General features: G+C 40.2%; 3 protein-coding genes across 5 annotated transcripts; 1 reads left to right on the top strand and 2 right to left on the bottom strand.

Moving 5' to 3' along the window:
• Positions 1–3,325: 3,325 nt before the first annotated feature.
• Positions 3,326–11,867, top strand: LOC101482506 (eukaryotic translation initiation factor 5A-1). 2 transcript variants are annotated; one of them, XM_004571186.4, is made up of 6 exons: positions 3,326–3,763; positions 5,105–5,274; positions 5,716–5,820; positions 8,123–8,254; positions 8,364–8,436; positions 11,104–11,867. In XM_004571186.4, exons 2-5 carry the CDS (start codon positions 5,107–5,109, stop codon positions 8,424–8,426), a joined length of 468 nt encoding a protein of 155 aa, XP_004571243.1. In that variant the 5' UTR covers positions 3,326–3,763; positions 5,105–5,106; the 3' UTR covers positions 8,427–8,436; positions 11,104–11,867. The 2 variants fall into 2 exon arrangements, with proteins under 2 accessions (XP_004571243.1, XP_004571242.1); XM_004571185.4 differs by having other exon boundaries at positions 3,327–3,763; positions 5,102–5,274.
• Position 11,868: 1 nt separating this feature from the next.
• Positions 11,869–23,686, bottom strand: gps2 (G protein pathway suppressor 2). 2 transcript variants are annotated; one of them, XM_076881808.1, is made up of 11 exons: positions 23,523–23,686; positions 23,004–23,121; positions 15,453–15,562; positions 15,243–15,355; positions 15,068–15,168; positions 14,906–14,985; positions 14,632–14,803; positions 13,263–13,340; positions 13,092–13,168; positions 12,843–12,938; positions 11,869–12,651 (listed from the first exon to the last, which is right to left on the bottom strand). In XM_076881808.1, the coding sequence occupies exons 2-11, from the start codon at positions 23,095–23,097 to the stop codon at positions 12,559–12,561; spliced, it is 1,014 nt and encodes a 337-aa protein (XP_076737923.1). In that variant the 5' UTR covers positions 23,098–23,121; positions 23,523–23,686; the 3' UTR covers positions 11,869–12,558. The 2 variants fall into 2 exon arrangements, with proteins under 2 accessions (XP_076737923.1, XP_004571240.1); XM_004571183.3 differs by having other exon boundaries at positions 15,068–15,147; positions 23,523–23,684.
• A 996-nt stretch (positions 23,687–24,682) lies between these two features.
• gabarapa (GABA(A) receptor-associated protein a) lies at positions 24,683–27,588 on the bottom strand. The gene is made up of 4 exons (XM_004571188.5): positions 27,345–27,588; positions 25,960–26,038; positions 25,741–25,859; positions 24,683–25,592 (listed from the first exon to the last, which is right to left on the bottom strand). The coding sequence occupies exons 1-4, from the start codon at positions 27,432–27,434 to the stop codon at positions 25,512–25,514; spliced, it is 369 nt and encodes a 122-aa protein (XP_004571245.1). The 5' UTR covers positions 27,435–27,588; the 3' UTR covers positions 24,683–25,511.

The raw sequence follows: 27,588 nt of genomic DNA on the forward strand, positions 1-27,588 counted from the left end.
GAGCAGTGGTGAAGTAGCAGGTACCTTGAGTTTACCTAGAGTGGTAGTTGTTGCAGGAATTTAACGCTCTGCAGAAAAACTGGGCAGTCAGTTTAACATTTTCTCTGGGGGTTGTCCATGGGTCTCTATTATGTATCTCAGCGGTTTGAAATTTCTTTCTGTCATAAAGTCGAAAAGACTTTTTTTCAAGATATTCAAATCAAGACATAGACATCCACTGTCTGTAGAAGCCTGGTACCATTCAACTATGTTGTGTTTGTTGGAGTTACAGGCATTAAGTTTTCTAGTAGTGAGCTAGAAAAATAGGTTACAGATGGTTTTTACATTAGTTTAACAGAAATAAACATTTTACATGAAGGTGAGCCAACCTAAACAGTTTAAATGTTTAATCCTGACCTGCGATGAATCCTTATCTTCGGCAAGCCAGGGACTGTTGTAAATTATCACAGCATTTTTTTAAAAAGTACATCATAACTCCAGTCATCTGTTTAAAAACAAATTGCATGACTATAGGTAATGTTCCACTCAGCGCTGTCTCTCTGTGTTTTAACGAAGCCTTGTCTTCATTTTTGTCAATGAAGGCGACAGTAAACCAGGCTGAAAGTATTCATTCAGGTTTCACTTTTTATTATGAAAAAGGAGCAGATCTTGATAAATGCATATATATGTATGCACTCCTTATATATACACTTCTTTTGTACCATTTTTGGTTAGTATATTTATCTGTTATTTAAATTTGTGCGCTATGTGAGGCAGTATACGTGTAATATTGTTATGCTTGCACAATGACAATAAAGAGTCTTAAGTGTTTTTCATTCATTTAAATGCCTGTGTATTACATGACCTGGTATAAATGTTTGTCCAGTTATGTATCCATGTTTAAAAAAAATAAGCCAACATAGATAGTCTGTGCACCAGACAATATAATATTCCTGGACCTGGAGACCTGGAATGTAAATGTGCGCCTTGGGTCAGCTTCTGTTGTTTAAGTGTGCTATAAATAAAATAGATGTGACAGTGAACATAAAAAGGTTCAGGGATTTTTCACAGAGCAATGTTCTGTGGGCTACATACTGAACTTAGATTAGAGAAACAAACTATTGATCATATCGTGCCAGTATTGCTCAAGCACCAACATCAGCATTGGTATCGATGCTCTCAATATTTGGATCAATCCACCCACCTCTACCAAATAAAACCTGGCCAAGGATCAACTTTAAAATTGTAATTGATTGGTGGATGAGCTCTCTTCAGGGGTTCAATAGTCATTTTTTTACCCATACATGTATTTTCCCCGTTTGAGGACTGTTGCCTTGATGTGTAGGTTGCTGTGACTTTCCATGAAGTTAAAAAGGGGCAACAATAAGAGCCTTTTAATTTGGGGGTTAAGCTGCAGTATACCTTTAACTGCAGCCCTCATAGGTCATAGGACTCTAATTTCACAGCACTAAATTTAACCCAGCAGCTCCAAGAACTGCCAAGTTCAACGAGATAGTTCGCTGGATACGCAGATGCCATGGGTCTCTGGACAGAGAAAAGACGCTGATGAGAAGAGTAATAATTAGTAACAGAGGGAATTGCAGGATGCAGAGAGGCACACTGGCAGGATGGCGGCACTGACTCTGTGGATTAAGAATGTTTTCAGTGATCCGGGTTAAATTATAAGGGGATATACTTGTATCCTGTTTAAGGTCCTGTATGCAACCTTTTCTATGTAACTGTACTTTCTGGACAGTGTATCTGGTGGGCTCTACTGAACGCACTGTAGCTCTGGAACAGGAATTTAACAGATGGTAGTTTTAAGGAATAATTTCTGCTATTGGAAAAAAAAATTGCACTCTGAAAACTGCTGTAAAATTCTTGGTACACACATTGGTCGTAGCGTTTACGAACTACACCCCACCGGGCAAGGTAAATAAGAGCAGGACTGAATGCACGCTGCGCTAGAAAAGCTACGCATGCGCAGAATACATCCAATTGTCGAGGTTTCGTGGACATTGGTATAAAAGTAGCATCAAGCCGCTATAAATTAGCCAGAGAAAGACCGGAAAAGTCAAAACTTCCCCTTTAGTATAAAAGCATGTTATTGTAATAATGAAAGGAGACGTGGTTTTGCGTTTTAACGAGCAGTTATGTTATTTGTAGTATTGAATTGTAGTATTGTAGTACTGGGGCACAGACAGCTTTCGTGTTTTATTGAGAAGCAGAAAATTAAAAAAAAAAAAAAGGTTCAAAATCTGGTCAATTCACACTCTATAAAAATCAGTGTCATGTTATTCTGTGTGATTGTGTATCTGTAGCAGTATACACAGTGCTGCTTAGACGTCTTGTGCAACCCCTCATTTCTTTGTATTTTGGCTAGACAAATGGGGAATAGTTGGAGTGATTTATTGAAACGCATACAAATATACAGGGTAATACAGCACATATAAGTACTGTCACTTGTGGGAGACGGTTTTTTTCCAGCCCATTTCTTCTTTTGTCCTCCACTTGTTCATTTTCCTCCATTTTTTAAGAACACATCGATTTTGTGGAGCTAAAAATAAATTCTGTTTTTGCTACAGGCTGCTTGTAACAAAGTCCCTAAAGATACAATCTTTGCTAAGTTGTCTGTTGGGTGACTTTTTATGCCTGAATGATTAGGTCAGTGTGAAGTGGGTTAACAACAAGAACAAAAGCACTCCTCTGAAAATGAATGAAAAAGCATCCAATGTCCAAAGAGAAAAGACCTTCAGAGAGTCGGGAGAACTTTTGCTCAAGACCACTTTTAAGGTGTGTTCAAAGAGTGTGGCTCACTGGAAGCAAAATATAAAGAAATGAGGGGTGGCTTTAGACTTCTGCACATCAGACAGTACATTTACAGTGAGCCCACAGTAGATCTCTAACAGATCTAGTTTTAAAGTGTACCCTGTCTTATTTATTATTATTATTATTATTATTATTATTATTATTATTATTATTATTATTATTATATATTTTTCCTATCAAGAAGGCTTGCTCATGCAGTGATGTGAAATGTCATTGTATTGCCATAAATACTGTAGACATTGCATTGAATGTGCTACACTGTAGCTACACTGCAGTATACACTCTATTCTAACTGCATGTAACTAATTAACCAGTGCTAGCTAACGTTACTGGATAACGAGCCCTCCCTTTGCCCTCTCTCCATCTGCAAACATTAGAATCACATAAAAAAAAAACTTCAGGCTGTATTTTATTTTTAAAACCCTGGAAAAGCGGTTACAACTGCGCAATAAAGACGCAATAACATGGATGGGGATTTTATTTTGATAGTTCCAAAGGGAAGCGGGCAGTTTAGACTTCTTTTTTCCCCATGCCCTGACAGTGGTGGGGAGCTGGATGAGGGAAGAGACGGAGAAGGTGGAGTGCAGGGTACAGCCAGCACATACATAGCGGGGTTTAGGGCTCTGATTCTTTTGGGCCAAGCGGCTGAGTTTAGCGGCGGTGTACCTCTTTACGAGGTAAACTGCTCTCTGGGACAGGACAGGTGTGCTAAAAGACCCGGAATGAAAGCGGAATAAAGGAGGTAGCGAATAGCTTTTTGTTTGTTTGTTTGTTTGTTTGGAGGAAAAAAAGAGAGACATTTGGGGACATCGCAAACGAGCCACCAAGGAGGAAACAGGCTCCGGGCCAGACGACCGGTTAGCACGGACACTGAGAGGCAAAAGAGGAGGAGGAGGAGGAATAAGGGGAGAAAGGCTGACAAGTGACACAGGAGAGGAGACCCATTATCACTAGGGTGAGTTCCTAATCAAAACATCCTATAGACGGGGCGTGTTTGCGCCTGAGCAGTTCAGTTATCCTGTGCACATGTCCGTCCGAAGCCCTGTTATAGTCCCTTTAACCCCAACCTCAGGCTGCCAGCAGCAGCCTAATTACCCAGAGCTCCAGCACACCCTCCGCTAACCCATCACATCCTGCTACAGTCTGGTTACACTGACGCTTTCCTCCCTGTTTCTTGTTTGGAGGGGGGGAGAGCGAAACATAGCCGTTTCGCCATTATCATTATAATTTATTTTGCTCTTCAAATCCTAAAAAAAGCCACTGCTGAAATTGTCAATGAGAGCAGACTCTGCCACCGCCTCTGTGAACTCTCACAGTCAGCGCACAAACTTTGCGAAAAACTCGCAGGCATCATCTCCTCGGACTGCTGCTGTAGCCATGGTATTAGCTTAGTCATTACTGTGAGGTACAGGCACAACATTCAGTCAAATTTCCACGTCTGTGGGCGTGTGGGCTCCCGGCGCCACTGTGATGCAGAAGCTTTCCTTAATGGTGCGGAGGGTTTAAGGGTCATAAAATGCGGGCTGTCCGCCTTCATCTGGAGGGCCTCGGCCAGAGTGCAGCCGCCAGTGCGCATGAATACGGGGGGTACAGCGACGTTGCAGCCGACGGGCCGTGGCACGTCCTGTGAGCTCTAGGCCGCAGTACACTGCGGAGTGAGCACACAGACTTTTACCACCCGGGGTGTGACTTACCGAAACATTTTTTATTTTGCTTCACAACAAGCGGGTTTAATAAGTCACCCTACGGAGACGCCTCTTTGATTTACTTATGGATTTCAAATGCGAGAGGAGTAGTTTTAGACATTTGTACGCACAAAAAGATTTCCCAAAGTTAAAATGTTCGGATTCGTGAGTTAAACGTAAGAAATTGTGCGTAAATGATCAGTATTTCTTTATTCGGGTACGCATTTTGCACTTTGGGTCAACTTCCGTTGTTTAAATGCGCTATAGGCTCAAATAAAATAGACATGACAGTCAGCACAAAAAGATTCAGGCATTATTCATAATCATGTTTGAAGTATACCCCACCACACACACTCCAAAAAACAAACACACAAACAAAAAAAACCACAATTCACACAAACACTACAGACAGAAACAAACTATTGATCCTGTCATCCTTGTATCGATCTGACACCGATACCAGCACCGATACTTGGACCAGTCCGCCCGCTTCTAGCTGTTAGTGTTGGTAGGACCGGTGAAGCTGGTAAAGATTAAAACTAGATTCAGTTTTAGCTGAAATGCTAAGTACACACACCTTCTTACTCTCCTTTCTTTGGCCTCTGCAGCAGGCATGGCAGATGCAGAGCTGGATTTCCAGACTGGTGATGCTGGGGCATCCTCCACCTACCCCATGCAGTGTTCTGCCCTGCGCAAAAACGGCTTTGTTGTCCTGAAAGGCCGACCCTGCAAGATTGTTGAGATGTCCACCTCCAAGACTGGCAAGCACGGCCACGCCAAGGTCGGTAAATTCCTGATGTACAGAATTACACAGGGGATCTTCATGCCGGGACACATCTATCCGCAAAATAAGAATAATGACTGTAATAAAAAAAGGTCTTCTCCAATCTGGACACAGTATAAACGCAGTTCTGAAAGAAGTTTCATTGGAGCTTCAGCTGAGGGAGAATTAGCGACGAGAGTCGGTGAATTAGCACTGCGAGGTCACGGTCACTAATATTAATGCATATGAACTGACGCTTTCAGCCTGTTCAAAAACATTGTGCCTCATCAGGGTTGTAGCTTTCAACTCTTCAAGTACTTGGAAAATTACATGTACTAAACTTGGAAATATTATTTCTAGCAAATCATGCCTTTTAGAGGATAGCAGGTAGCTGAAGTGCTCTCTTTGCACGCCCATTAGAAAGGAGATTGTTCATCCTGTGTGTGTTTTTGTGCGCAGGTGCACTTGGTTGGCATCGACATATTCTCTGGTAAGAAGTATGAAGATATTTGTCCCTCCACTCACAACATGGACGTCCCCAACATCAAGAGAATGGATTACCAGGTGAGACACAGATGCTGCGGCTCCCATGCTGGTAGGAGTAATTCTGCAGCTCCCACAATGAAGTCGCTCAAAGCGACGTCTTTGATAAGACGTCTCTGTCACGCTGAGTTAACGTTCGTGTGACATTAGAAATCGAGCCTTTCCTTCTCCTCGCCTCTGTGAAAGCTTTGATTTGATCATTAGGAATGCGTTATTTGTCATCACCAGAAAATCAACGTCCCCGCCTTTGACAGCACAGCAATAACCACAAATATGCGTGTCGCTGTTTAATAAGCACAAGATTTTCTGATAGAATTTTTCCGGCTGCTCGAGGACAGTCGGCAGTTAGGTAGCAATTGCTTCCCGAGAAAAGGAGGAGGGAAGATTTGCAAGACGTGGACGCGGAGAAGGAAAGAGGAGATGCTGCCGTTAATGACGTCTTTTAATATCCTGTTAATCTTTCATGAGCGCACGGAAGGAAAACAGAACCCTGCGGCTTTGTTACGCAGCCGCGCATTTGAAAGCAAGAAGGCGCCGCATGGATGTATCGAAGAGAGAAGAGGCAGAATTTGCTGTAGTTGTTTCAGTTTCAGGGTTTCACTGATACAGTCGTGACCTCCCGGTGTCTAAAAATAGAACCAGGCCATCAATAATGTTAACAGTAACACTTTTGCTTTACCTGCTGTGACAAGCCAAAGTGTGGACTGGGGGAAAGACCCAGTTTAGAATAGGTGACTTTGAAATCCTCCAAAAATTAAAACCCGTTAAGCTCATTTCCACAAAAACATTTTAATTCTTGGATTCTGCTGTAGTAGCTTTGCATTCCTGAGAGTTTACATTAATCCCTTTTCATCTTATACCCTCCTACGGTGTCGTTTTAGTGCCTCTCTCATTTAAAAAATCTTCTTTTCTGATTGGCTGTGACTCGCAAACAGAAGGTTTGAAAAGCATGTGATCCAGTGGCTCACATGGATTACTTGTCCTTATATTGACCTCCTTACTTAAACTTTGGCCGTGTTTAATCTGGGTATCCACCTGCAACACAGGAAGTTTTCCCAGTACTCCCTGAAGTGCACCCTGTGATTCAATAGCTTGTAGAAACAGCTCGTCTGTACGATTTTATTAGTCTTTCACATCACTGCAGAGGAATTTTCTCTTCTATAAAACATTCCTTCAGTTCTTTCAGATTTGTGAGCCTCCAGTATTTCAGTCAAGTTTTGATGTGAACTTTGACCTAAGTTATTTTCTTTTTCACTCATTCTGTTGTAGATTTAAATGCTGAGGATCGTTGTTGTGCTGTATGACCCAGGTTAGCTGTAGCTGTCAGACGGATGTCCTCACGTTTGACTTTAGTGCTGACTATTGGCTAAATTTCCCAGGATGTGCACTCCTGAGACGGCTGTGGTTTTGTGTTACCACACACCTAAATGCTCTAAATCTGCAAATTGTGAAAACGTCTGCTTTTATAGAAGCTCTCAAACTTGCTGACGATCAGTTAATCAAGTGCATTTCATTATCAGCATCTGATGCTTGTTACCCTCTTAATTCCTTATGGAAGTAGTAAGAGTGCAGTGACGATTGCGCCGCTGGGCTACATAGTCCTGTGAAAACTTTCTTGCACAATGCACTGACTAATGTCTTGTATGCACTATGGAGCTATTTAGCATCTTTCTGCATGTTGCTTTGGTTCTGCAGCAGCAGCTTTACAGTTTCGGCTCAGTCTCTCCCAGTGCTCAGGATGGGCAGTCAATCAGCTTTTACTCGCACCCTGACTAGCTGTGGTTTGTTTAGTTCATTTATTTGTTCTGTGTTATTTTATCGGTGGTCAAAAAGACATTTGAGTTGTAATTTTAGATATTCAGTATCCAGCAGCCATGCTCAGCACCAGGTGAAGATGAATACAGGAGAGCATATATCAGAGTCAGGTGTTTCTCTATAGAGTCAAGGAAGAGGAAAATTATAGATAATGTAAAAGAAAAATAAACATTTGTCATGTTCTAATGATTCCTCAAATGTAGACTTAAACCTTCTTTTTTTTTTACCTCAAACCCATCGCGTACCGATGGAAACTAGGTTACATCATATTTGTGCAGAGAGCAGAGAGAGTATCGAGTGCTGCCGCTGTTGATCAGATATGCTGGATTAAACCATGTTGTGTGCAGCAGTACACTCAAGCTTACAAACTAACAACAAAACTACAGTTAATTAATTAAGGAACAGAAAGATGAAGATGATAAAGTCTCGCTGTGATTAAAGATCCTAATTCATTTAGAGTCTTCTGTCTCTTTTTTTCACTGTTTTTTTTGTTGTTGTCCTCTATCAGCTGATCGGGATCCAGGATGGCTACCTGTCCCTGCTCCAGGACAGTGGAGAGGTGAGAGAGGACCTGAAGATCCCAGAGGGAGACCTGGGAAAGGAGATAGAGAGCAAGCATGAAGCCGGAGAGGAGATCCTGGTGAGAACTGTTGCCTTTTTCTCCCGCGCCTGATACCGGACAGCTTCCACGGCTGCCTCGTTGCGAATTTAAATGATCGCACTTTACATAAGAACTTCTGCTCTTTCAGATCACCGTTCTAAATGCAATGGATGAAGAAGCTGCGATTGGCATCAAAGCCTTGGGGAAATAAGCCCATGCAGGTAAATGCAGAGCTGCGGCTGTGGCAGCACGCAGCTGTTCTCTTAACTCCTCCCGCAACCGCCGCCCTGACCCCAGCCTGCCTGAAGACAAGTGTGTGTGTGTGTCTGCGCTTGTGAGTGTGTCTCATGTAAAATTATGTATGTGCGTGAGTTCGGTCATTACACCACGCACCACCAGCATGTGCCATGCTAGTGCAATGTGTGTGTGAAGTCACGCACAGATGTTGTACATGAGTGGAGCAAGGGGAAGGCAACTCTGGACATCAAGACCCGAGGCTGAGGTTTGCTGTACAGATTTGGCCTTTGCTATTATTGAAAATAAATAAATATGACCTTATTTACAATTATTTACAATTACGAATATGCACTATACTGGAAATATCCATGTTTTTAAATATGAATGCGTGTTTTTGTGTATATACTTGTTTGGACTGGATATATTAGTGATGTCAGATGACAAAATGTTACAAATTCTGCAAATTTTTTTCAAATTTAATACTGTATAAGGTGGTGGTTGCACAGCAGGGTGACCTGGTGGATTTGCCTAACCCTTTAAAGAAACAGTTCACCCCCAAATCAAATATGTGTTTCCATCGGTAGTGCTGTTTATGAATCTAGACTGTTTAAGCATGAGTTGGCCGGTTTTGGAAATATCGTACAGTGGAACTAAATGCCCCATCCATGACACTGTGTTACGTCCCCTAACACACACCATTGATGGAAAGAAAAAAAAAAAGAACAGAAAAATCGTATTACCTTGCTGTGAGCAGTTTCGTGTAGGAACTATTTTGTTTCTCTCGAACTACAACCGTGCTGTGCAGAAGGACATGTGGTTGTACCTGAGGCGAGAGGCTCGAACTAATGGCCCCTTGTAAACACAGATCCTCCTGGCTTAGCTGTCAGAAGTTGCCCACTGCTAGCTTGTCATAGCAAGCTGTTGAGCTACAGGATACTGTTGGTTGACATATATCCTGGTAATAAATACCTTATGTTACCTAGGCAACTACAGCTTGTAAAATCTATAAAGCAATGCATGACTGGCAGGTTTCTTCTTGTGTTGATGCAGTTATTAATAATTGGCTAATAAGCTATCTCCATTCTTTCTTTCCTTGTCAACATTTTGACACACTGAGGACAAATTGAACTCCTGATTTCTCACTCAGTGGTTGATTTATTTTCCTGCTGAGCTAACAGATAAAACAATGAGGCAATTACATCACAGGGTTTTTAATGCTAACACTGGGACAGCACAAAAGCGGTGCTCGCAACTACAGGCTGACTGATTTATTGATATTATGGTGATATGCTGGTATTTTATCAGCCATTATTAGTTATATTGCTATCAGTAAAAGTAAAACAGAGATGGGAGAAACACTCTACAACCATGTTGCGAATGTTGATGCTGCAAAGTTTGTCCAGCAGAGGGCACTGTGGAACTCGCAAACACTCAATGTTTGGGATGCAGCATAGTACAAGCAGCTGATTCGAGCAGAGTTGGGCAAAGCGTAAACAATTCAATAAACTTAAAAAAAAACAAACTACATTGATAAACTAAAAGCTACAAACACCACAACATGTTTCGTGTGTGTGAAATAAAAAAAAAAAAATTGGTCGATATATTGAAATATCGGATTTTTAAAACACCAAGTATCGGTATCAGTTTTAACAGTCCAGCCAAGCGAAGTTCACCAATAAACAAGACAGAATGTACTTGTAGAGAAATGTAACTGATATAAAAGTGTTGATATTAAAATAAAATGAATAATAATTATCTGTGTGCGTGGGTAGACTTTGTGTAGCGGTGTCTACACGGCCACCTTGTAGCAAAAAACAAAGCAGACACTAAGCTTCACCGCAGTAATATGATCTGCATTCTTGCTTTGAAATAAGGGAACTCCATTCTTCGTGGAAACATCAGCATGTTGTCGTCACACCGTGATCAGGTTTGACTGCAAACACAGCATGCTTCGTGGGTCGCAGGATTCAAATGGAAACCTCAGAAAGAAAATAGTCCCTACATTAAACTGCTCACGTCGAGGCTTGCGGACTTTTTTTTTTACTCACAGCCAGGTCATAATTTCTGTTCAGATACTTTACTTCTTGGTTATATAAATACATTATTTTGGCACTATGATCATCACATTCAGGTTATCTCTACAGCCAGGACTGGGCAACTCATGCCAGAACCATCTAGATGGCTAGAAAACACCACAAACCCGAGGAAAACATATACAAGTTTGTCAAACTTGTGTTTCACAGTAACACTATTAAGAGCATGTGTATCATTCTTATGTATAAATATAAATGAAAAGCTGAAAGTTAATATTGTAATATTTGATCAGTGTTTATCTTTTTTCCTGTGGGTTACACTTTATTTTACAGCCTGTTACTTCCTGTGTTTCTTTAAGAAGCAGCTCGCAGCCCTGTTGTAATTGTAACCTGTTTATGCACTTTCTTTCCTGTAATTCGCCTCCACACTGTGGGCTGTAGAATAAAGTCACTGTTATCTGTGCAATGTTTCCTCTGCAGAGGCCAGTTAAACCATCTCATTAAAGTACATCTCTAAGGACAGATATATATATATTTATTTTTCTTAAGCATCTTCCTTCCTGACTTCTCCTTTCCTTTCTTCTCATTCCTCCCTCCCTTCTTCCAATTCTGTTTCAGGGGTAATCGAGATGCACTGGACCTGGGGAAAGGAGGGGATATTGCCTCGTCAGTTATTCTCCCTCTTTGTTTTTCATACTCTCTCCCTCTCAGTTGTCTGTCCCTGCTTCAGGTTCAATTAGTTAATAAATCATTGGAAATGTCAAACAGTTAAAAAAAACAAAACATACTCCATGTACATACACGTGTCCAGGCGTAGTGGTAGGTCTCACAAAAGATGGAGGTGGTGTATGATTGAGTAGCTACTTACAAGCTGTTAAAGTCACGACTATTATTATTTGTCCCCAATTTATAAAGGGCTTCAACTCCACACCTGCATTGTTCTGTTGAGGCTTGCTGAGCGTGTACCATACAGGAGTAAATACATGCCTCGATTTTGTATTTCTGTATGTCACCATTTCAGCACTGGGCCCCTACAAGCCCCGCCCCCTCCTGCCGTCATATCATCATTAGTTTGGGTTTTTACCGACACGGCACACCAAGGTTCAGCGTGTTTTTGTCTAAAAGTTTAAAGAGACGTGTCAAAGAGAGACAAGAAACCAATCCTCTTCAAGGAGAAATTCTTTTTTCTTTTTTAAAGTCCGCTGGCCAAAACGTTTCGCTTCACTGTTTGGAGTATTATTTGTCGTACTCTCAAACTGTGAGCAGTGATTCGGAGGCGGACGAGTCGTGGCGGTTTGGTGTCCTTACTTTGTGTTCATGCAGCCAGTCCAAACTGTGCAGAATGTCTTCTTGGCCAAAACAAATAAAGACGACACAAACTGCTGGCTGTTGCTTATTGTTTATTTAACAACATTTAAGCAAAAGCTTAAAAAATTTAAACCAGACCTAAACCTGATTGAAGCTGTGAGGGATGATGGGAAAAACTTGAGGCAGAAAATGGCTCTCTTACTTTCTGGTAACACATTGAAACAATCTTTCAGTTAATCTGTAGTAGTGTTCATCAATGTGTGTGTTTGTGTGTGTGAGAGAGAGAGACAAATCAGAAACATCAATTAAATCCAAATACTGTACACGTTCTCTTCCACTTCCTGCTACTCGATAGTGAGCAAAGGAACTCCAGACACACTGGACACGCCCCTGGTGTCACTGTGGATATGAAGGACCGGCTCTGGACCGCGTAGTCTGGCTTTTATCAGTGTTACTAACAGTTAAACGCACATAAGCACCTCGATGATGGCTTCACAGTGCAAGTAAAATAACAACATTAATTGAAGTAAAATATGAGTCTGAAGCTCAGAGCACATATGTTGAAGAGCTGCTTAGTAGCTTATTAACAACATTAAAACAAAGCTAAAAAAAAAAAAAACAACTATACAAGGAATAAAACAGATCATAAGGCATAATCCAACCTACTTACAAAAAAAGAAAAAAAAGAAAGCTATTTAAGCGCCAACAGGATCGGCAGAATCTTGAGTGGACTTCTGAAATCTGAGCACCGGTGAGTTTGATCATCTACTTGCCGTGGTGGTAAAACCTCTGCCCGCTTTGGCTGTGGGGCAGGAAGCTATGACGGGGAGCGCTCTGGGGAGAGCTCTGAAACGGAGCCTGGGGAAGGAAAGAGGAACCATGATCACAAGACAGACAAGAAGCAGAACATTAATGAACATAAACACACTGTAGCAGCTCAGACTTTACTTATACTGAATATATTTACAAGAATTACAAGCAATATACAAGTTACTTGACCACATAACACAGAATTAAAAACAAATGGTGTGTGTGTTTTGAGGGTTCACCTTTGCAGTAGGGATCTGGACCGCCATCGATGATGTGGGCAGCAGACCTGGGGTGGAAGGATGCATGGCTGGGGGGTGCATGGGCCTCAAACCACTCTGACATGACGGAAGGAAAACTGTGGTCAGCTAATGGATAACGTCTATTATTTAGATGATCACATATCACAGAGTTTATTTTTGTGTTTGTCTAATATTCCAGCAACATCTGCTGTTTCTGCTTCGCAGCATCTAAAGCTGAAACGGTCTTACTGCGTCAGTAAAGCCCGACTGTTGGTTAGCATGTTCCAGCTGCTTCTGCAGGGGTATTCCTGCTCCAGGGATGTATCCTGCAGAAGATGGTCAGGTTACTTTACAACTCCTCTGAATTTTATGTAGATCGTGGAATTAGACATAGGTATAATTTACAGCAGTGAAACCCACCTTGCTGGGAGGTGAAGTGAACAGGGTAACCAGCCTGCTGGTGAGGGAGGTACTGCATTGCTTGAAATGCAGATGCGCCTGTGGGGAAAAAGGCAAAGTCATTACAATCAATACATCTCACTGTGATCTGATTGTTTTAATGATCAATCAGCGGGTTTCTGACATTACTGACGCCACGGCAGCATCTAAATAGCATGCCGCCAACTCCACGGTGCATCCACACTTGAAAAATACAAGCTTAAAGAAAAATGACTTCGCACTCAGTGGGGGATTTTATTTTTCGGCTGAAATCAGGGCGCTTTGATCAAACGAAAGCTGTCGGCTGGACTGTCAGTTTTGCGCTTAGACTGTTTGAGAGGAGAGTTTCAAACTGTGCGAGAAATGATTTCATAGTTGATTTGTATAAACACGATGTACACGTCTATGTCAATGAAAATCAGCAAAGACTGGCGGCACCTGTGGGCTGAGATGGGCTCAGCCTACTAAAACATGCATCTTGCTCATCAAAAGCATTTCTCTTTACGCCAATGAACACATATTAAAATACCAGCACTGTTTCTAACTTCTGATTGGTTGGACAGTCGTCCCTTTCTTTTCAAATTCAAACATCCACAGGGCTCTGACACAGGCCCAGAATGAAGCTTGATCACTCAGACCACACACAGACACACACATACATGATCCACTGCTTACCTGAGGTCACACACTCACACACATAATGTTCTCTGAACCATATATGGACTCAAACAATTACATATATTAGTTTAACTTGAGCTATATTTATGTGTATCACGCTTATTACTGTCAAGACTCTGATATCGCCTTAAAACTACTAGAATGCCTTCCTTAGCCTTTGAATAGAGGCTATGCCCTCCGTCTCGACTGCCCAACTATATTTCAAGAAGCCCAGCCTGACACAGCAGCCTACAACCGGCTCAGATTGATTTCTATGTCAACTCCTGAAATCCAAGTAAAGACGGAGGAATCGCACACATGATGCTGATAGTTCATTTCTTTGTGTGTTCACTGTGCCACTAGAGAACATTGTTTGAACATTAAAGGACAAAATGACCTCTTACACAATTACAACTAGTGTATAACGCATGTTTGTGTTTGTGTACTGTGATGCACATCACCATCCATCAATCCATCTGTGTTTATTATTATTTTTTTGTAATCATTTTTGACCTGGTGCCCTATGGCACTGCATGTTATTTAACTCCCTCGTTTCCTGTTTCTTCCTGTCTTATACAGTTTTTTTTATCGTGTATATGATAAAATATGTAAGTCATGTCACTGTGACACATTACCCAAATGTTTACTGTACCACTGTACACACTGACAGCAAAGAAATCTTATCTCATCTTACCTCTGATCTGAGAGCTGCTTGCGAAACTGACTGGCACTGAGGGTCCAGGGGCGTAGCTGGAAGGATGCTGAGCCTGAGCCACTCCGTAGGGCTCATGGACCCCCTGACCTCCGCTGAACTGGCCGTGCTCTGCGGAGCCTGAGCTGAAGCCAGGCGTCTGATAATGACGTGCCTAAAAGAGGACGACGTGCACATGTAAACACTGTAAGAAGCATATTATATAGATTGTATTATATTTTATAAATTCTTTAACTGGAACACTCCTTTTACTCACAGGGAGGACAGCAGCTGGGAACAGCTGTTTGCTCCTTTCTCCGAGCAGTGGGCCAGGTCTGCTGTGGCTGACTGGATTGCCTGAACGAGAGAAAAGGAGAATGTCACTATATGAAAAACAATGACGACTCTGGCAACGCGCAGAACCTGGAACTTTTCTCACCTTGAATGCCGAGGAGGTGCTGTCCTGGGTGCATGGGCAGACTCTGCTGGTAGCTCGCTGATGTCAAAGTTGTAATATCACTAAAGAGGGAGACCAAAAAGCTTAACCGACAATTAACAATCCTTTGACAAAACAACAAACTAAGTGAAGTATATATATATATATATATATATACCTCTGCTCTTTTCTTCGTCTTTTCTCCTCTTCGTGGAGAACTTTCTTGAGCTGTAAAAAGAGCTGATGTTTCTCTTCTTGTAGTCCCTGAAGTTTTTCCCCCATCTTCATCACCTGATGTTTATTTGAGGAAATCATGGTGTAAGAACACACAGACTTTGTTTTGTATAAAGCTGGGAGCACAGACTAGCTGAAATGTCACATTTCAAACCTGTTCTTTCGTTTCCTCCAAGGACATCCTCTCCTCTATCTCTTTTGTCCTCTTCCTCTCTTCCTCTTCCTTCATCTTCTGCTCCATCATTTTGTCCACCTCTTCCTCCTCTGAAAAAAGTTTATTTATTAAGGTGAGTATAGTGTAGCTACTTTTTTTTGATTGCCTTTTAGATCTATGACCAAAGAATAGGTTGCAGGCAGACAGCTATAACATATACACTCAGCAGGCAATTTTTTGGGTACATTTTGCTATTATAGGGTTGAACCCCTTTATTCTTTTAAAACTGTCTTAATTCTTCACTGGACATATTCAACGATGTGCTGTAAACGTTCCTCAGAAATGGTCCATGTTAACATGGCACATCACACACCTGCTGCACATTCATGATGTGAATCTCTTGTTCCACCGCATCCCAAGGTGCTCTATTAAATTAAGATCTGGTGACTGTGGATGTAGTTTAACTACAGTGAACTCACTGTCATGTTCAAGAAATCAGTTTCAATTTGATTTGAGGTTTGAGACATGCAAACACACATGTTCATGAACAATACAAGAAAATCGCTTCAGTTTCCTCGCTCAAGATCAAAGTGAAACTAAAGGAGAACTGATAAGCCCTCAGGAAAAGAGAAGAACGGTTTGCTGAGAATATGAATGACCTTACACTTCTCCCACCGCAAAGGATTCTGGGAAGTAGCTAGCCGGTCGTCACGGCAAAGCTACGAGAGCGTCTCTCAGCATGGGCCCGAAAAAAGTTCTGTCAGCCGAGGAAGGAGACGATATTAAGAAGTCGCTGGAGTTTATGACAGAAGAGATTTCTACTGTCAAACTGCAGCAGAAAGCCATCCTGGACCTGGTCGAGGAAGTTAAGGCTCTCCGCATCCAGAACGCCGAGAAGGATCGGCGGCTGGCGTACCTGGAGAACAGAGTGGCGGATTTGGAGCAGTACACCCGGATGAACGATGTTATCATCACGGGGCTTCGCATCAAACCCCGGTCATACGCCCGGGCGGTCGCCACTGACAATGTAGGAGGGCCAGGAGAGGAAGATGTCAACTCCATGGAGCATCAAGTGGTTACCTTTCTACGGTCCAAAGGTGTGGAAGTGGATTATAACAACATTGAGGCTTGCCACCCTCTACCCCGAAAAAATGACAGTAACAAACCAGCCATCATTGTGAGATTTGCAAACAGAAAACAGAAAACAGCACTGTTAAAACAAGGAAGGAAACTGAAAGGATCCGATGTCTTCATGAACGAACATCTGATAAAAAGAAATGCGGACATTGCCAGGAAAGCACGTTACTTGAAGAAACAGGGAAAAATTCAAAATACATGGACCACCAACTGCAAAGTATTCATTAAACTCAATGGAACACCGGAACAAGCCAAAGTGTTGGTCATCAGAAATATGGAAGAGCTGGACAAATACTGAGGTCAACTTACTCTGGAGGTATGAATACACATGTGACGTGACACACAACACAACACATGGCACAGTCCAAAAGAACTTCATCTGCATCCGGCAACAATATCAACATAACTCATTGGAATTCTCTTTATGATAATCTGGAACTGAGAACATTTCGATACACAGACCATAATGTTCTAGACTTAGAAAAGGATATAGACCCGGAAAATAATTTCTTCTACAACATCAGCTGTAACTGCTGCTACTTCACTGATGAACAGTTTAAGCACACCATCAACACGGAAAATAAATTATCAATAATCCATTTTAATAGCAGAAGTCTGTATGCCAACTTCAACAATATAAAGGAATATCTAAATGAGTTGACAAATCCATTTGGAATTATTGCCATTTCTGAAACATGGATCAATGCGGAGAAAGGAATGGACTTTGGACTGGAGGGATATGAAGTGAATTTTGTAAATAGAAGGAACAAGAGTGGAGGGGGAGTAGCTGTGTATGTGGATAAAAACCTAAACTACAAGGTGGTAGAAAGTATGACAACTGTAATTGATAATTTACTAGAATGTATAACAATTGAAATTTATAAGGAAAAAGAAAAAAATGTAATAATTAGCTGTATATATAGAACACCTGGCTCTAGTATTCAAGTATTTAATGACTTCATAAAGGAAATATTCTCTAAAACAAATCAAAAAGTTATGTTTATCTGTGGTGATTTTAATATTGACCTGTTGAATCCAAAAAAGCATAAAATGACCGACGAATTCCTAAACACTATGTACAGTTTGAGTTTACATCCTAAAATAACCAGGCCTAGCAGAATTACACCACATTGTGCCACCTTACTTGACAATATTTTCACTAAAAATATGGAAAACAACATTGTGAGCGGAATATTAATTAATGACATCAGTGATCACCTACCAGTTTTTGCAGTTTATGACACTAATTATAAGAAAAATCAGCATGAAGAACAACTGAGATACAGACGTGTAAGGACAGAAGAAACTATGACTGCATTTAAGAACGATCTATTAAATCAGGACTGGGACAAGGTGTACAAAGAAGCTGATATTGATATTGCATATGGCATATTTTTAAGAATATTCATGGAGTTGTACGATAAAAACTGTCCAACAATAAAATACAACAGAAAGCACAAATATTCAGATAGACCATGGCTCACTAAGGGTTTACAAAATGCATGTAAAAAGAAAAATACACTCTATAGGGAATACCTAAAACAAAGAACAAAAGAAGCTGAAAATAAATATAAAAAATACAAAAATAAGTTGACCAATATTATACGTGTATGTAGAAAGGAGTATTATAGTAAAATATTGAACAACAATAAACATAATATGAAAGGAATATGGGATGTTTTAAACGGTATCATTAAAAATAATTATGGACAACAAAGTTATCCACAATACTTTATCGATAATGGCAATATTATGGAAAACACTGCTGACAAGGGCCCTGTGCTTCGTACGTCGCTTACTACATCCAAGATCAAATGAAACATCCAAGATCAAATCATCGCGCTAACCGTGAGCTCGCTAATCCGGTTCCCCGAACACACCTGCTGTTGACGATTACTACAGCTGGATGAAGTAATGTGCGATCACTGGGTGCCGTAAAAGGGGCTACGCATCGATAGTAGAAACATTGATCGGCAACCCGCTGACTGGTTGGCGAAAATGGCGAAGGAGCGCACTCGGTATTTTTCGGCAGCAGAGCAAGAACTCTTGAGTGAGGGATTTCAGGAGTTTCAGAGTTTAATTAAAACGCAAGGGAACACTGCAAAGGCTGCAAAAGCAAGGAGAGAGGGCTGGCAGAAAGTTGCTGACAAATCAAACTCGTAAGTAATCCAATAATAACAATAATAATGGAGTGGATTTATATAGCGCTTTTCAAGGCACCCAAAGCGCTTTACAATGCCACTATTCATTCACTCTCACATTCACACACTGGTGGAGGCAGCTACGGTTGTAGCCACAGCTGCCCTGGGGCAGACTGACAGAAGCCAGGCTGCCATATTGCGCCATCGGCCCCTCTGGCCAACACCAGTAGGCGGTAGGGTAGATTTATCATATCACACCATATTATCCAATATTATATTACATTATATTATATTATAATATGTTATATTATATCCCCTTTCACATTAGAGCCACAACAGGACCCACTAGAACATGGGAACAAGTAAAAGTGAAATATAAGAATATTCTACAGAATGGTAATATTTATCACTTATATTGCTTGTCGTCTCTTGGAAAGAGACCCTGGAATACTCTGTTTGTTTGTTCATAACAGCAACCAAGAAAAGGGCAGAGCAAAAAAAGACAGGTGGTGGTCCTGCACCCCCTCGTCAACAAGTTGGTTAAGTGAATAATACCCTCACGGGAAAATCGATATCTCTCTATGAGCACACTGTCGCGCTGAGCTAAAGGATCCTGTCTGTCCCGCAATATACGCTGAATTCTGAGGACTCTCCTTATCAATCTCGCACCTTCCGCAATGGGTTGCTCGCGTAAACGGACAGGACATGGCTGCGACAGACTTCCCAAATCCACCTTCGCTTTTATAGCCGTGGTCTCTCATCTTGATTACACGAAGTAATTTACAATTACTACTCTGAAATATGAATTACATCTGTAATAATCACATACATGTAATAGAATGTTAATAGTACATTTCCCTTTTTTAGGGAATGACCTGTATGTATCTGTGTGAAATCAATAAAAGGATCAAGTGCTGCATTATCTTTAGTTACATTGATGTTATTTATTTATGGTGAAACAGTGGTGGAATATCGCTGTTGTTTTCGTATGAATGACGCGGACATACCTGCGTGGCCGCGATCTAATCCTGTTTACATAAAGTAAACCTGCTCCCCAGCAGGTTTACGCTTACGGCACTGTTGCTATGACAGCAAGTCCCGGATAGGCTTCGGGGAACCGAACGATCCAGGATCACGCGAAATCGTCAACAATCTAATCCAGCTAACTCACTTAGCGCGGTACGAAGCACAGGCCCCAGGTCAACAGCTCTAATCATTATTTTGTAAATATTGGACCAAAACTGGCAGAACAAATTCCTGAGTCACTGCCATCAGTAGAATGTAGTGAAAACCTGATTGATAGGAACCCTAACTCAATGTTCCTCACATCAGTGGAGGAAAAAGAAATAATTGACATTGTACACATGTGTAAATATAAAACATCTACTGATTGTAATGATATTGACATGAAAATCGTCAAGAAGGTCATTGAAGGAATTGTAGGACCTCTAACATATATTTGCAACTTATCATTTCAGATGGGAAAAGTGCCAAACAAAATGAAAATAGCTAAAGTTGTGCCGCTGTATAAAACCGGGGATAGACGCCACTTCACAAATTACAGGCCTGTTTCTTTACTACCACAATTCTCCAAAATCCTAGAAAACCTGTTTAATAAACGATTAGACAAATTCTTAGATAAATATAAATTACTCTCTGACAGTCAATATGGATTCAGATCAAAAAGATCAACATCTCTGGCATTAATCGAATCAATTGAGGAGATTACGAATGCTATAGATCAGAAACAGTATGCAGCTGGAGTATTTCTGGATCTCAAGAAAGCATTCGACACAATCAATCATGACATATTAATTAATAAACTGGAACGGTATGGGATTAGGGGGGTTGTACTGCAATGGGTGAAAAATTATTTAAGTGACCGGAAACAATTTGTGAAGCTGGGTGTCCATTCCTCATCATGCTTGGACATTGCTTGTGGTGTTCCACAAGGCTCTGTACTGGGTCCAAAATTATTTATTATTTATATAAATGATATTTGTAAGGCATCTGATATATTAAAATTAGTATTATTTGCAGATGACACAAATATTTTTTGTTCTGGGGGGAATCTAAAGGAGCTGCTGGATACAATTACTTCAGAAATGTGCAAAATTAAAAAATGGTTTAACAGGAACAAACTATCGCTAAATCTAAGTAAAACTAAAATTATCTTATTTGGGAATTCCCTTAGAAATGCACAAGTGCAGATTCATGTAGATGGTGTGGAAATTGAAAGAGTACTTGAACATAAGTTTCTTGGTGTGATTATAGATGATAAATTAAACTGGAAGTCTCATATAAATCATATACATAACAAAATTTCAAGAAGTGTCTCAATCTTGAGTAAAGTAAAACACATTCTGGACCACAAATCACTCCACATTCTCTATTGTTCCCTGATTGCACCGTATTTGAATTACTGTGCAGAGGTTTGGGGCAATACTTACAAATGTTCGCTATCATCAATCTTTATATTACAAAAAAGGGCCATAAGGATAATCCATAAAACTGGTTACAGAGATCATACAAATCCACTATTCTTAAAATCAAAAATTCTAAAATTCACAGATCTGGTTCATTTTCTCACAGCACAAATTATATATAAAGCAATAAATAACCTGCTTCCTGACAATATTCTAAAAATGTTTTCTAAAAGGGAACGGGGATACAATTTGAGGGGGGAATTAAATTTAAAACATCCTCGTATCCGTACAACATTAAAAAGTTTTTGCATCTCTGTGTGTGGAGTGAAGCTGTGGAACAGACTAAGTAAAGATATGAAGCAATGTCCAAGCATGGCACAGTTTAAAAAGCGGTTTAAGGATATGGTTTTTACAGGGTACAGGGAAAAGGTAGAGATTTGATAGGGTGTTCTTGTCTAATATTTTCATGTGTGTGCACATGCACGGGTTTGTTGGTATGGGTATATGTATATATATATATGTATATGTATATATGTGTATATGTATATATGTGTATGTATGTATGTGTATATATATATATATATATATATATATATATTAAATATATATAAAATTGTAGGTTGTGTATCCTTCAGGTGTTAATGGGGTTATTGAAAATGTGTATATGTGCGTATGTGTGTATATACGTAGGTATGGATAGATAGAAACATATATGTGTATATATTTAAAAAATAAATAAATAAATTACACATAACATATAATGTAATTACAAGGAGGTATTTCTGTAGTCTATTGATACTAGATAGTGGAAAAGGGGTGGGATTAAATAAGCTTATGCTTCTTCCTGCTCCTTTTTAAACATGGACGTTATTTGGAGTTGTGGTTGCTCGTTTTCCTTTTGTTTGCTTTGTTCATTTGTCTCTTTTAATTCTATTTTTTTTTTATACTTTTTCAACATGTTCAAAATAAAGATTCAATCAATCAATCAATCAATACTCAGGCTGACGACTCTGATTTTGTACTAAGAGGTCCACCGTGTGCAAAGAGAAAAATCACCATATTATTGCACCATTGATACAAAGCAGGATGGAATCATACTCTTATGCCGTTTACACCTAAAGGTGAGCCTACCATCTGAATATTGCAGTAGAAACTGACACTCGTCAGATCAGCAAATGTCTGGGGGGGTTTTGTCAGTCTTCTGTTGCAAAATGTTGGTGAGCCTGTGCAAACTGTAGCTTCAGTTTCCTGTTCTTAGCTGATAGGAGCAGTGCCCTGTGCTGCTTTAACCCATCTGCTTCATGGTTTGACGTGTTGTCCATTCAGTGGCACCTTGGTTGTAAAATTGTTTTAGCAAAGTCATTTAAATCACATTTTTTCCTCATTCTGATGCTCAATTTGAACTTCAGTGGGTCGTCTTGACCATGTCGATATGGTAAATGCACTGGATGATTATAAATTTGTGCCTAACAAACCAGCAGGTGAGTGTATTATTACACAAAAAAATCACAATCATGGATGGATAGATTATTCGAAGAATATATGCATAAACATAGGACTTGAATCTAAATGAGGCAGGCAGATCTTAGTCAAATTTTACAGAATTACAAAGAATGAACATGAAAAGTTAATTTGTTTTATTGACTAAATGCTAAAAACAATTCATACTCTGGTTGGCTGATATTTAATTGTGACCAGGAGTATTACCTATCCAAACACAGCTCAGCGTCTTAACAGTGCTTGCTTATTTCTACAAGGATCCTTAAAGGTGTCAGATGTGACACACTAGGGCTAAAATACTTTTTAAAGCGCATACACACATACACACACACAAAATGAGAAAGCACCTTGTCTCTTGCGCTCTCTTTCCCTCATTATGTGTTTGTGGAGAGCTCTGGCCATCGCGTTGGACAGCTTGGGTCTCTCAAGCAGGGCGGGCATTGTGACAGGCAGTGGAGGGGCCAGCTGGTGTGGGTCAAAATGTCAGTAATGAATCGACAAGGTCAGAGGAAATATTTAGAGTTCATTAAACTACATCAAAGTGTGCATCTACGCTCACTCAAACAAGTGTAACAACCACAGGCCTCGCTAGCTAGCCGATATCGGCCTAAGTTAGCACAGATAGCTGTACCTCCCAATACATGACGATATTTAGAGTAAAATGCACCAACAGAAAACATAGTAATTTAATATAACAAGTGATGTAGCTTACATGTGTAAACCCCTAACAAAAATAACATATTTAAACTTAACCGGGGGAAAACGCTAGCTAGCGAGGCTAGCTGCAGAGCACTTTACTGAGTTACGTATTTTATCCTACATGGTCTACTTTGAATTCAGTGCTGATAAAACTGTAAAAGGCTTACTTTTATTTCGTTGTGAGTCTTTTAATAAGAATCTAACCGTCTGGCGGTTTTTTAGCTTGATAGCACTCGAGCGGTTAAAACAGATAAAAATCAAAACGTCTCCCACAAAACATAAACAGACGGAGCGATTTCCAGACCGGTGATGCTGTTGCATTTCCGGTTCAAAGAAGGCGGTCACGCTTCGAAGTGCACTTTGGGAGTTGTAGTTTGGAAGTGCAATGCGGCGACTCTCACGTCGACGTCAGCAAAATGAAACTTCCAAGCAGTTTTGTGTATGTCGTGTTTTTATTTCTTGATGCTTATACAGTTTTATAGTTCAAATATTTGATTTCCTATCAAGGGAAAGATTTAGGAAACACCAAAGCCTCCTTGTGCCGAATGTGGGCTAACCAATTTGATTTCATTGGCAAAACATGAGTAATTTCCTCATTACTTACAACAGTAAATTACATGTTCCGCTTTATTTTTCCCCAGTCTGAAATATGTTTTAATACTTTCATTACATACTACCTATTTTGTTATTTGCTACTTACACAGAACTATTTAACTATTAGATCAGTCAAAGTACTTTCTAACTGCAAGTCTCATTCATCCAAACACTTTTCTTTTCATAAATGCACTGAGGTCAAGTTGGGATTTAGTATCTTGGCTAAACATACTTTGACTTGTAGGCTAGAGAAGCCAGGGATCAAACTACCAACTCTCTGATTAGTAGAAAACCTATCCTACCAACTAAGCCACATCAGAGCTTCCTTCCCAACGTTTATTTTTTGTATGCCAGTCTACTTTTGTAACACTTAAAGAAAGCAGGTGGAGGAAAAAAATAGATGTTGGAGTCAAATGTCTTTCTTGCATATATCAAAAATTATAAACATACACGTGGACATGCATGACTTTGCAAGTCAGATTATCAGTGCAGCAACAGAAGCTGATATGATAAAGCAACCCACGCAACCAGAAGAAAAATGAACTAAATCACAGGTTCATGTTTTTGTATGTTGTGCAAACTGTAACTCCCTTGAAGCGCACAGCATCAAATTAACCAGTGTTATGTTTCATTACATTGAAAGCCACAACTCACATGGCTAAAAAAATTAAAAAAATAAAAGTGTAATTACTTGTTACCCTGTAGCAAAGGGACAAAAAAGACAAACAGCAGGTAGTTTTTCCATCACATTTTATTATGTATGGTCATGAATAGAGAGAAAGAGCCAGTTACGCAGCTGTATACAGAGTTCAATTGTAATTTTTCTTCTTACAAAAAAAAAAAAAAAAAACTTAAAAAATAGCAGAAAAAAATTGCACTCAGCTTTACACAATCCTTAGAAAGTAAGCCATCTAAAAATTAACAACAATAACAACAATAATCATTAGCAGTCAACATAATAGTCTTACCACTGAAAGCAGAGGATGATTATTTAGTCTGAATTCTATTATACTCCTTGCAAAGGTCCAATGCAGAGTAGCAAGCTAAATTCTCCTTGACATGCTTTTAAATAAATTTTGTCACTTTAGTTTGTTTTTTCCTAGTGAAAGAGTTCTTTCCCTTTCATTTCTCAGCCTAAGCTCAAGCTAACAAAACTGAACAAAAAAACCCCCCCAAAAAACATTTGCGTTCATTCTAAATAACACCCAATTTAAATCCTTTCTCCCTTAAACCCGGAGTAGCTATAGTAAAGGCCTATTTCTAGTATTATTTCATTAATCTCTCTCATTGTTTTTAAGTAAAGTACGATCGGTTTTGACACTAGAAATTGAACTGGCCATGAGACCACTTAGTTACTGTTGAAAAGAAAAGCGGGAGACAAATACAATTCAGACTGCAGAGTAATAAAGACAGAACTGGATGCGAGAGGGGTAATGCATGGGTGGTGAAAGTGCATTTGACATATTCACTCTGGGAACTGTAGGCTGCTGAGCTGGATTTAATATTTAAATGAATGAATGGATGTGGAGGTCTCAGAAAGGTGGGTAGTGGTTGAAGTGGGATCAGATTTCCCTTTGGCTGTCCCCATACACACTCTCATCACTGTAGGCAATGTAGAGGAAAAAGTCCTCTTCATGATGCTCCTGATGGGAGGGGAAAAAAGAAAAAAACATGTTAGCGCAATATCAATAATGTAGGGAGAGGCTAAGGAGGAACAACCAAAGGCAACATGCTGGTTAAGCCATAATGTGAGAGCATGTGAGTGAGCAGGAAGCTTAACAGGACTCTTGCCTGGTACAACAATCCCATGGTAGCTGAGGTGGGTGGAATGACGTTGTTTACAAAGAAGAAGAGCGCATCCTCAGCTCGCAAGTGGATTCTTTTCCGGATGAGGAAGTAAAACTGACCCACTGATGAAAGAGAGAATATGTAATAGTAGAAATTTAACATGTGACATTACAACTCTAAAATAGAAGTCAACAACTTTTTATACTCCAAGGCAATGTTTACCCGTCAGGTCAGAGGGGACAAGGTACTTCTTCTTGTCCAGATCTCCTATTCTGGCTTTGGGTGCTTTCTCCACAATTACCTAAAGGTTAGGAAAAAAAAAAGAAAGAAAAAAGAAAAAAAAACAAAAAAAACAGGTGTACAACATGTTTTTATTACAAAGGCTGCAATATGGTGTTCGCTTCATTGTCTCAGAAAAGGGATCTGAGAGTGTACCAAACTGTCAGTCAAGCGAGGCCAGGCACATCAAACCCAGACGAAGTGTTTAATATAACACAGATTATATTTCACAAAAGTATTTCAGTGTTAGAAAGAACCTGGTATATTTACACCCCGGCTATCAGACGTGCGGTTTAATTTTTGAACGCCTTCCCTACTAAACCTCTTTAAGTCTCTCTCCAGTCTAAAAATAGGACCGGTAAAATATCACTTGCCCACACGGTAAACACTGACTGCACAATTAATCAGCGTTCCCCCCCCCCCCCCCCCCCTTTTTTTTTTTAAATGAATTAGCACCTGATGTGCATTTTTTGTCAGTACCATTTTATGATGGTGAATGATAGTTTTAATTCAAATGATCATACAAAACACGACATCTGTGAATGTTCTCTGGGTCTTTGGGAAGTTATAATGGACTGTTTTCACCATTTAGTGACCAAATAAGTATTCAATTAATAGAGAAAATAAGCAGTGGTTAATTGACTACGATAGTTAATTGTTTGTTGTAGCAACAGAACAAGTTTACGGTAAACTACGATTGAAGGACTGTAAAACGAAAGCTTAAAAGTGATCATGATTGAAAGGAAAGTGTATTTCGTCATACTTTACAGGAAAAACCCGAAATCCCCACATTAAATCAGCTGATAGTTGTGACACAGACGGCCTCGATAGGCCAGACTAACTGGGGAAAGCCTTTATGATTTATCTGCAAGGAGCTGGGCGACGTAAACAACCCCGTTTTGTTGACAGCATCTATTTTAAGGCGCTCTACTGCGTTTCAACATCCAGCTACAGACCACTAAAAGAGTCTGTGCACACCTGCATGTCTTCACCGTAACCACCGTCACAGTCATAACCACCATTATTTGGCCACCAATGATGATTCACGGAAGAATAACACGGAGATCACCTGCTGGCCTGCTCACAGCGGCCGAAATTCCTACTTAACCTCTGCCGTTGTTAGCTACCATGTGTGGCGGTTACAACGTGGCAGTAAACAAACTAAGCAATATATTGTGTGGGTAAAATCTCTCTACAATATCACATTTAGATTTTAAGATTAAATTAGTAATAAAAATAAAACAGTGAGCATAACGAAATTAGCCTGAAAGCAGTATAACAGCAAGGCAACCTAGCTAGCTGTCAAGGTGCTAACGTTAGCTACTTACTGGCACCCTGTCCGGATACTTCTTTCTTATTTTCTCGCCTTCGGACCGCCTCTTCTCAAAGGGATGCTCTTCTTTGTACTGAAACTTCATCTTTAAAAGAGATGACAGACAACAAGTCGGTCACTCCGCGGTGGTACGGGTTGCTTAAGAACTGACTCGAATCGCGGACACACAAACACAAACGATGCTAGCTAGCCTTAGCCTCGCCACAGCTGTTTTCCTAGTGCGACTGCAGCGGAGGGAT

Source organism: Maylandia zebra, linkage group LG3, assembly GCF_041146795.1.
Source record: "Maylandia zebra isolate NMK-2024a linkage group LG3, Mzebra_GT3a, whole genome shotgun sequence".
Lineage (NCBI taxonomy): Eukaryota > Metazoa > Chordata > Actinopteri > Cichliformes > Cichlidae > Maylandia > Maylandia zebra.